Raw genomic sequence first — 11,374 nt, 5'->3', positions numbered from 1 at the left:
CCCCCCCCCCCCCATCCCCGGTGGTTTTGCCACGTTTTTACAGGAAGTAAAAGCTGCAGAGATCATTCATTTCCTTTAAGAGACCGACTTTGAACGTGTGTTGTGTAAAAGCTTAAATAGATTCTGAATGGAACATGAATTACGAGTTTGCCATGACAGCACAAGCTGCATCACATGAAGGCTATGATATCATCATTGGGCTTATGCTCCTGAATATCTGTGTTCACATGTATAACATTGGTCAATACCCATCATTTATATATTTATCTTCCAAGAGGAGAATTTGTAGTGTGTTCATTCAAACCTTTATTTAACCAGGATTTAAAAAAAAATACTCTTTTACAAGATTGACCTGGCAAGTGGCAGCAGCACGGTTTCAAATAGACACTTACAGGTAAATACACACAGTAGACACACTTTCACTCATCGTATTCAAACAACAATGTCATCATTAAAAAACCTGGGTCCTAAATGAATTTAAAAACAGTGACATACAGAGTTGGTACACCATAGCCTGCATAATAAAAGCACAGAGCACTGTGGCAGACAAGACAAACAGCACATAATGGCCAGTGTTTGCCTTCAGTAAATAATGAAGCCAAATATGAAGCTGACTAAAACAAGGGGGACTTCCAGAGGTTATGCATACGTCTGCAGTACAGTAACGGGACAGATTATTATTTACATTTTAAGTCAGCTTTTTTAATCTTTTGTGTTAGCTGTATTGATTTTATGTTGCATCTTTTATGTTTCTCTTTCAACATCTTGGGACTGTGTTGGACATATTTTTTTTTTCTAGTGTTGAACAGAGTATTACTTCATGCACATTCCCTTGGATTGGTTTTTGTAGCTCCAGAAGAAAAAAAAACATAAATCATTAAACAAATCAGATAAGGACACCAAATGAGTAAGAAACCCATTGAACTAAAGCCCGGAAAAACTACATTAGGCCTAAATTCTGAGGGTATAGAGGCAGGCTATGTATGAATACACACAGCACAATTATTTTGTTTTGCTGACTGAAATTCACGGTCAAATTGGAGACTTTAGTTTGATGTGCTGTAAAACACTGTTAGTTATGTTGGTGTGTTTCTATTATTTTGTCTACCCTATTTATATCAATGAGGGTTAACAAAATGTTCAAAACACCACACAGTCTAATACCTTTACCTGTAGGCCTATGTATAGTCAGAGTTATGCATACACTATACAGGTAAATGTACTATATACCGGACCAATATGTAACCGTATTACAATATTGATTATATCAATGTAAATATTGTGTTTACGATGCATCGATTAATTGTTTAATATGAAACTGTATAAAATTTGGCGAAATGCCCAACAAAACAGAATCAACAGGGGTCGACTTTGTTGTTTATGTGTGTGTAACAGGGAGTACGATCTGGTACGAGTTCACAACTAGTAAGTTAGGGGTTGGACTGCCGTTCCAGGGCACTTTCGCTGGTAGAAGGTTGTGAAAACACGGGTTACAGGTTGCCTGGAACGCGGCATTAGTCATGACGGTTAGGGAAACACCGGGCGAGGGGAAAGCTTGCTCTGTTTTGTTTTGAATTTTCTTGGAACGTCAACAGAAGTGGCCAAGCAGGAACTTGTGGTGCACCTTTAAAGGGATATTTCATCGTTGGGAAGATGAATATATCTTCAAATTGGGTCACTTATGTAGTTTTTAGAAATGTATGCCTTCTAGGCCAATAAAAGTCCAACCCGCTATGTACGGATTGAACAGATTTAGAACTAGCTGGCTTGTAGTCCACGGGCTCTGGGCAAAAATGCCTCCGGTGATGCTAAATGAGGATTTTCCTTTGATCAGAGGTTTTTTTCTAGACCCACAAGATAGAGAATACTAGTCTCAGAGGGACATGATGGAGGGAAGCACTGTCATTTGAAAATACTACCGGGTACTACTACCACTGATGCAAAGCTTAATGCTAATCGGTGTATCCTTTAAAGGTCCCATGACATGGTGCTCTTTGGAGGCTTTTATATAGACCAGTGGTCCCCGAAAAGTGTATCTGAAGTCTCTTTTATATAGACCTTAGTGGTCCCCTAACACCATATCTAAAGTCTCTTTTATATAGACCTTAGTGGTCCCCTAACACCATATCTGAAGTCTCTTTTATATAGATCTTAGTGGTCCCCTGTGAGAACGTGTTGAAAGTCTCAAGGTGGAGGCTGGGGGTGTGGCCTTGTTTAAGTTGGGTTTACCCCAATTTTGCAATCACTGCTTTTTCTGGGATTTAACCGGTACTATTGCAGTAAGCAATGCTGTCAAAGATTTCTTCTGGAAATGACTATGAAAACTATTTTCAAAGAAGAAAAAAGTGCTTCTCCTCTTGCTTATTTCCCTATCGATCAACAATTTTTGTCATGACCTTTGGAACTGACGAGCAATTTCTTATCTGACGTGTTTACAGGAAACAAGAGACATTTTGTATAACCGAAAGCAACTTTACTGGATACTCGCCCAGTTTCTGGTGCAACTGGTTGGCGTTAACAAGCACCTTCATTCTGTTTGTGCTGCATTGTACAGAGACTATAGCTGCCTGTAGTTGGATCATTGTGAGCGTGTCTTTGTGACCTTCTGACCCCAATTGGCCTAAATATATCTTCATCATGTTGCTGAGGTTATTAGGGAAACTAATATTTTAAAATGTCTTGACTTACACCTAATTATGTTGTGCTTTGAAGAGATTCCTGTTAATCTGTACTACAAATGACTGGTTTACCACATGCATTCCAGAATTTTGACAGGAAATACTGTAGTTTAATCAGCTTTTTGTCAGCTTTAGTTGGACAAACTCCTCACTTGCTTTTTAAATGTAATTAATAATTGCCCTACAGAAAATTAAAACTCATTATTTCCTATTCCCAAAACAAAAAAATTAGGGAAAACCTTCATCACGTTGCTGCAATGCAGTTCCACATTAAGGCCATAAGGTGTCATGCTAAACATTGTGAGACACATCCTGTCCCCAGGAGTTAGACTATCAAACGTCTCACCTGTGTCCCTGAATGCAGCGGTGGTTTGTAACGGAGTACAATTTACTTGTGTATTATGCTACTTTATATTTCTACTTGACTTTGCATATAGCAATTATCACTCCAATCCATTTATTTGATATTTAAATTGTGATTAACTTTATAGATTAATGGCTCTAACAGTCCATTTTGAGATTTTCAAACAATGTATGTTAGTTTGTGTAATCTAAGAGGAAATATTTTTGGTACAATAACAACCCAGTTTACATGACTAAATACTGAAGTCTAAATTAATGAATATTTCTATATTCTGGAAGCTATGCCTTTGTTTTATGTACAGTAGTCAGTACCATTGTGAGAATACTTATTTTATTTTTGTGTGTAGTGTTTTCCAGATTCAGCTTTCAAACTGCACTACAGCTAAATGAGCCATACTTGGCACACTCCTCTCTAATCTAGTTGTAAACATTTTTGGATTTCCCAGACGTGAAGAGCGGCCTGTTGTCACCTCAAGGCAACACGTCGCTCACTGTCTGAACCCGGGTGATACTTTAGGTCACCTTCTTCATTTTTCATTGGTGTTAAGCAGGACAAAGTGAGACTCAAGTTTCATCCCACAAAGTCTGGCCATTGACCTCCACGGCTGACGCACTGCAGCGGAGCAGTCACGTTGCAGTTACCTGTCATAAATCTTTATCTCCTTGAATCATTACTTGTCGTATGTTGTGGGACTCCACTCTCCATTCTCAGTATGGAGCCAAACTGAGCTAACAAAGCATATTACGACGGGTACTGGAGGATACAACGATTCCATTAATCTATACATCCAAAATTACTATATACACCCGCTTTTTTTGATTTGCTATGAAATTAATTAAAATTATGTATTTCATACATAGAGAGCGGGTCATCACAAATGTCCCTTTAAGCCACTTTGAATTACTGAAGTAGGCCAAAATGTCATTTGAATAATTGATGTTTTTAGGAACAAAGTCATTCTGCCACAAACTCTCAATCAGGATCACAGTTTCACAGTTTCTTATCAACTTGCTAAAAAGGAGAGGCTAAGATAAAATCTGTTAATGCAAATTAAATATATACACTCGGGGCTGTAACCCCCAAATTGGGACAGTGGCTCCAGCAAATTCCAGGAACAAAATCTGAGATCCCGAGTAGGCGAGCTTAATGGAAGAGGATAGGACTGCCAAGGGCTATATATATATATATATATATATATATATATATATATATATATATATATATATATACACACACACATAGTATATATTGATCTACTGTATGTATTATTATAAATTTGGAGTCAGCTATAAATGGGAGGACGTGCAGGATGCCTCAATGATATGAGGGACGTCCAGCATGGGTGACACAAATTAAACTAAAAATGAGAAACAGAGTTTCCTGAAAATCAGGAAAAATGTCCTGAAAATCAGCGTTTTATGACACCATACCTGATCGCCCATCACCCCCAATAAAGAAGCAGGGTGTGTCCTCCACCTGTCTTTCCTTCATCCTCTCCAGTCCAGTGCTGAGAGAGCAGATGGAGCGCCTCACAAGCTTTACTCATCTAGTGTTCAAAATATGCGTCTCATTTGTCCTAATGCAGCCTTTACCTGTTGGTGAAGATTGTCTTGCTTTTCCAATTAGCAGCTACAACTTTAATGCAAAACCAATGTCTGAATGTTGTTGATTAACAAATCAGGGCACAGAATCAATGGCTCTAGAAATACTGCTGAACTTTGATCAATATTAAACCCTTGAGGATTGCTTTGCCGGTCAATATTGAGCACTGTGTTCACACTTTGATCAAAAATATAACGGCAAGGTCATGGCAGCGGTGAGGCAGCTTGATGCCACTTACCGTCACTGGAAGAAACAGGATACTTCGGACGGATTTATTACAAGCTGCCCATGTCCAACTTTGACTTTGCCCTCTGGAGGGAGTGAACTTCAGCTTGCTGTCTGTGCAGGTCTGAAATTGGCTTATAATGTGTCTGCTGACAAAACAGTAACCCAATCTACAGCTATGAGTTTCACAGTCTGAGCTTTCGTGTGAGACCCATCCATTGTTTCCCTTTAAAGGAGTGGGACCGTTCTTCTTGTCACGAAGAACAGAGTCATGCAATGGGAATATTTTTAGATCCATTAAGAGCTGCGCTACAGTCTGCTGTGTCACAGTGATTGGACACTCCGCTGGTCTTTGAATGGATTTCTCAGGGTGAATCTTTATCAAAGGAAGGATGGATCTGATCTCTTCGTGGAACACCCAATGAATTATAAATGACAGCCTCACATTAGCGCTGACCTTTCCAGAACCATCTGTCTGTTAAATGCTAAAATGCTATCAGGCCTCGTGTCCGTTGTATCACTGAAGGATCATTGATCAGCAGGGCAGATTGGCCCGTGGACCTGAGCGTTAACTAAAGGACATCAGGAGCAGGCCTCTGAACACACTGCAAGGAAAAAAACGCCAGCATACTTTACAAGGAAATGACTTTAACAGCTTTGTCTTACTGAGCAAAGAATTGGCTCCAAAAATCACAAAGTGTGCACTCAGCTTAATGTGATGATGATATGTCTGTCCCAATGATATGTCTGTGATGTGAATGTTTGGGACAGTAAAGCCTCACATAAAACAGCTAGCGCCTAGTATTGGTGGCCAAGATAGATGATCTTATAAATAATTCATTTGGTCTGCATATTTAATTTAGGGCTTTTGCATTTGAAGCTATCACAGTCAAAAGCATTGTCAAGCTAACAGCACTAGACTTGACTAGATCTAGTGAAGCCAATAGAAAGGAATATGTCAATATGTCAGCTTTTCATCTGTTGCATTTCTGCATGATTTGATAGTGCTGTTTGATCTTCCTATCTATTTTTAGCATGGGCTGCATCCCACTCAATTCTTAATGAGATAAGGCTTGTTATAAAACACACAGCAAGAAAACGTCTGCTCCTCCATTCTGCCACCTACACTCCGACACCAGATCTACATACATACGTATGTGTATATATATATATAAAAAAAAACACTTACCCGGTTCTTTTTCCTTCTTGTGATGTGATACAGACTCACTGGGGAGAATCTTTGAATAGAAAGAGATGAAAAGGCAGGGAGAGAGATGCTATCATGATATCAGTGCAGAGAACCAGCAGTGAGAAGGCATTAATAAAAGCTAACATGAGGTGGTAATGAGTATTTACCTGCAGCCATGCACTGACACTTACATTATACTTACATTCATCACTATTGTCCAACAGAGAAAAAGTTTTAAAAAGTTGAAATTTGCTTGATGTCACAAGTCCAATTTATCCCAGAAATATAATCACCAGAGGGAAAGTATACAGTTAGGATACATCTTTAATGAAAGGCACTCTTTACAGGATAAATAAAACATTACGACACTGTATATTGTACAATGTTGACACATACTGTACAGTAACAGTCCTCGAGTATGAAGTGCTCCATAACATAGTAAAGTGCTGACGTGACTAACCAATGTCACCTTATTGCATTTCATTTTAATTAATTAAAGTATTGCTCTTTCCATTGGGTGAAAAAAAAAACATAATTGTTTTTGCCACCCATACATCATCATTATTGCATATTGTGGGGAAGGCATTGATTGTGTTAAAACTACATCCATTGTCATTTCTATACAAGCTCTATTTATATGTATACTAAACTCACATACAGTACATTTTCAAGATTGAAACGTGGCATGCATATATGGTACCAATTTTCCCGACACAAAGTTCATCATTTGTTGTCATCATTTCACAAATCCAGTTGTGGTTTTGGCTCTCCCTATCACGTTGAATATAATGATAATCACTATATGATTGAAAGACTAATATTTTTAGGTACAATAAATATGTCAAACTTTCAGTAACTGATAATAAGAGTTCAAACTCATTTCGGCACACTATGCCATGCAATACAAATGAGGAAACAAGGGTAAATTGAGGTATTATCAAATAAAACAGTGCAAAGGTATTGTTGTTGTCTATGCCCTCTCCTCGATTCTCTCAGTCTGATCACAAATATATACCTCATCTCACACTCACATTAGACACTCTGAGAAATGTGTTTTTCCTGCCAACAGCTTATAGTGTAAAGCTCCGAAAGTCCTCAAGAGATATGTGGGAATAAATGTTCAGTGTCACAAATTGATATGGTTTTAAAAGCATACATTCATATTATAATAACAATATTAGGTCTGGTGCAAAACACCAAATAGTAAAAATTAAACCTTGTAGCTAAAAATAACCTTTTATTTTAAAAGCTGCATACAACTGCTGTATGTATTATACTACAGAAAATCTTAATGGAGATTTATATTTTGCCTATCTACAAGACTAATAGCAGACATGCCAACTGTTTATTTATTAAGGAATATTTTTAGGGGGTAAAAAGGCCCCAGAACTTAATTTAGACCCTGGTCCCTGCGGTAAAAATGCAACGAGTTCCTCAAAACGTTCCTACTGCAGACCCTGGGGAAAGTCCCTGCTGTGGAAAAGTTGCTTATCACACAGATATTGTTACGCTGTGTCACAGGTTTTGCTAATAAGACAATGTGTGCGCTCCTGTCCTCTTGCCTAACACTATTTGCCCGCCCTTTAAAATCGTGACAAGTTCTATTTTGGTTTTGCTGATTATGACAGTGACAAGTGATTAACTGATGTAATATGAACTCTGAGTATACTTCCAGTTTAAATCCTCTGATTATCATAACCGTTTTTATTTTCTTTTGTGGGATAAACTTACTGTTATTTAAGACCCTCAAGGATATTTTGGTTTAACTTACAACTTGCTTTGCCTTTGCACTTGTTTATCCCAACAGTCTACATTTTCAAGGTGAAGAAATGTCTATAGTACAAATGAGCCATGACACTTTTCTTCAAAATGCACTGGATGAAAGATGATGATTGTACCTTTCAGTTCTTCTCTTGAAGTTGATCAGACAGAGTAATTGCTGAGTTGTGTTAATTGCACTTTGACACATCCACAAGCAGACAGACAACTTGTATAAAGACTGCCTCACCACACAGGGCCTAATAATACTGTCATAATATGCAAACATGTTCCCATGTTTGGAGTACAAAATAGTGAGAAACAAGCTAATATAGCCGCAGTGCATCTCACTACTGGATATGTTAGATTTGTCTATATGTTAGATGTGTTTTTCCACGCCCTTTATGTATAGAAATACTTTCTCTAACAGTGTGTGCCATTTTTCTCATTTTGCCAGTTGCCGTTACTTTTGTTTAGCGAAGGTGTGCTTCCATATTTGTTTGCAGCTGACGTTTTCTGAGCAGCCTCTGCCGCCGCATCCATCACCTGTTTCTCCTCCTGCTCAGTCTCACGGTGGTAAAAATAGTTAAAGTTGGAGACGATGACAGGGACGGGCAGGGCGATGGTCAGGACACCAGCAATGGCACAGAGGGTGCCGACCATTTTGCCTCCGATTGTGATGGGGCACATGTCTCCGTATCCCACAGTGGTCATTGTCACCACAGCCCACCAGAAGCCGTCAGGGATGCTGACAAACTGCGTCTGGGGCTCATCCACTTCTGCAAAGTAGATGGCACTTGAGAATAGGATGACTCCTATAAAAAGGAAGAAGATGAGCAGCCCAAGTTCCCTCATGCTGGCTTTTAAGGTCTGCCCCAAGATCTGAAGCCCTTTCGAGTGTCGGGAGAGCTTAAAAATTCTGAAGACTCTCACTAGACGGATAATTCTTAGGATTGCCAGGGACATGTTCTGACTGGAGTTCATATCATCATCAGGGGTTGTAGCCAGCTCTGTTCCAAGGGTAACAAAGTAGGGAATTATAGAGACTATATCAATGGTGTTCATGATGTTATTGAAGAAATCCCTTTTGCTGGGGCACACCACAAAACGGACACCGACTTCAAAGCAGAACCAAATGATGCAAATAGTCTCCACAATGAAAAAGGGGTCTGTTAAATACGCAAACACGTCTTTAGTGGCGGGATGAGGGGCAGAACCGCCTTGGGTCCCGTTGATGAGTTGGGTAAAACTCGGGGCAAAGTCAGTGTCTTCCCTGAACTCTGGCAGAGTCTCTAGACAGAAGATGACAATGGAAATGACGATGACAAACACAGAAACCAGAGCGACGGATTTGGCTGCACTGGAGCTTTCCGGGTATTCAAACAGTAGCCAGAATTGCCGTTTGAGTTCGTTGGTGGGCAGAAGGACCTCTGGCTCTTTGACAAACCCTTCATCTTCACGGAACTGCTCCATTGCTTCATGACCCAGCTCATAGAAAACCATTTCATTCGCGAAAACATCTAAGGGAACATTGGCCGGTCTACGAATTCTCCCCCCTGACTGATAGAAGTACAGAACGCCATCAAAAGACGGGCGGTTTCTGTCAAAGAAGTACTCGTTTTTCATTGGGTCGAAGTATCTTATCCTCTTCATGGGGTCACCGAGCAGTGTCTCTGGAAAGTTATTCAGGGTGCTGAGCTGGGTCTCAAACATCAGACCTGAAATATTGATGACAACTTTCTCGTCTTTTTCTTCAATGCAGTGCTTTTCAAACACATCTTCATTCTCGTAGCAATCCTTTGCCATCTTACTGAAGACACTGTCAGTGGGAGACTCACTGTTGATCAAGAGCTTCAGATTAGAGATCAAACTGCCACTGCTGGACTTTGCTTTAGTGGTCAGAGAAGGAGGAGTGGATGGGGACAACCCTTCTTGGCCAGACTGATGCCGACGTCGTCCTCTGTATGGCGACTGGTGAGGAGAACTAAGGCGATGGGTTAAAAGATTGTGATCAGGGGCCTCTGAGGGGGGTGAAGTCGGGTACCCAGAGTCACTTGGGTCCCCCAAGTTGATGCCAACATCATCCATGTTCTCAAAATTAACCAGCGGCACCTCCATTGCCTGTCTTGTCACAGGTCACAGCTCCGTCTATCAGCCTGGTTGGAGTGCAGGAGACAGAGGGGACACCACAACCAGTGCCACGCTGTAGATCCTGGCAGGGCCTGCCTCCTTCTGGTTCTCATTCAGGCAGCTGAACGCTACATTTGGATTCAGTCCTCTGTGTAATCTGTAGAAAAGGGGTGAAAAAAAAAAGTTGCGTTATATTTTTGTTAAATAGTGCGAATACAGTTTTGTTGGTGAAGAGAGTTTTCTGTTAGCTTGTGTTTGCATCAGCGAAAAACTTGCCATCTGATACTATGCTTGTACAGTCATTTTTTCCCAATTCTTTGCCATGGCATACATGGCACAAAGCACAAGCTCTGCAAGTTTGGCTGTGAAAGGGCTTACACAAGGTATGGGTAGTATTATCGCTGATCATGGGCTACAAAATGAAATGAATGTGTTTGGATTTCTAATGTAAAAAACCTCTTGAGTTTTAAGATATGACTGAAAGCAGAAACTCATCCAAACTGAAACACATATGTTCCTTTTGCTTTAACGTCAGTCTCTAACTACTGCTCGGGTTCGCAACCCTGTCGTGGGGTAGTCTATCAGCACCACGTTTACATTATGTCTAAGTAGCTGTTTATTGTTCCATTTGTCTGGTTGAGAGAGGTAACCAAATCCTGACACATGCTTCGAAAGCTGCAACCTCTGTGTCCACTTGACACCAAGGGCCCTGCGCACTTGGAGAGCCTCAGCTAACTCGATTTCCACTTGCATTGTAGCAGATAACGTAACAGTCTGGGATCGTCTTTTTAAAGGACATCATGATACAGCTTGAACGTGCAAAAAATAAATGTATTGATTGTGCCTTGTCAGCAAAGAGGGGTCACTCAGACCAAGGGAAAGGACATTTGAAGATGCAGAAAATAGAAAACAGTGCTGTTAAATCTACACTCTTGAATCTTTGCATTCTTTTCTAAAAGCAACTTCTTGCTGCTAAATTGCAACTAAACCCCACCAAACAAACGTGCCTTGTCTCACACAGCATCAAAGGCAACATCCACCAAGATCACATCAATAACCTTATCAAACCACCCACAAACACATGCAAATATATATTCAATCAGTTGTTTAAAAAGTTTAAATCCAGCCTTGTGCAGACGGTCCGCACCACTCACCGGCGTCCCCGGCTCTGCAGAACTTGTGTTTCCTTCTCAATCCTGCCTGGCAGCTCCGCTCTGCTCCTCCTTCCTCCCTTCAATCTCTCCCTCACCCAGACTCACAATCAAGAGTGTCTCTAGCTCTATTAAAGCTCCCATTGGGTAATTTAACACCCTCTGCGAAACCAGAGATGCCCGAGGTACCCACACACACTCACAAACATACACATGGGCACCCACACAGAAACAGAGACAAACACAGAACACAGGAAGCTCACAGTATTTTGAATTG

General features: G+C 40.3%; 1 protein-coding gene across 1 annotated transcript; it reads right to left on the bottom strand.

Moving 5' to 3' along the window:
• Positions 1-6,365: 6,365 nt before the first annotated feature.
• On the bottom strand, positions 6,366-11,312 carry LOC117943935 (potassium voltage-gated channel subfamily A member 10). The gene is made up of 2 exons (XM_034870378.1): positions 11,101-11,312; positions 6,366-10,103 (listed from the first exon to the last, which is right to left on the bottom strand). The coding sequence occupies exon 2, from the start codon at positions 9,932-9,934 to the stop codon at positions 8,240-8,242; it is 1,695 nt and encodes a 564-aa protein (XP_034726269.1). The 5' UTR covers positions 9,935-10,103; positions 11,101-11,312; the 3' UTR covers positions 6,366-8,239.
• Between the last annotated feature and the right edge of the window lie 62 nt (positions 11,313-11,374).

The sequence above is a fragment of the Etheostoma cragini genome, chromosome 4, assembly GCF_013103735.1.
Source record: "Etheostoma cragini isolate CJK2018 chromosome 4, CSU_Ecrag_1.0, whole genome shotgun sequence".
Taxonomy (NCBI): domain Eukaryota; kingdom Metazoa; phylum Chordata; class Actinopteri; order Perciformes; family Percidae; genus Etheostoma; species Etheostoma cragini.
This window is presented reverse-complemented; position numbering and strand designations above follow the sequence as displayed.

Coding starts and splice junctions, on each gene's coding strand:
- LOC117943935 (XM_034870378.1), bottom strand. CDS start 9,934: ATGGAGGTGCCGCTGGTTAATTTTGAGAACATGGATGATGTTGGCATC.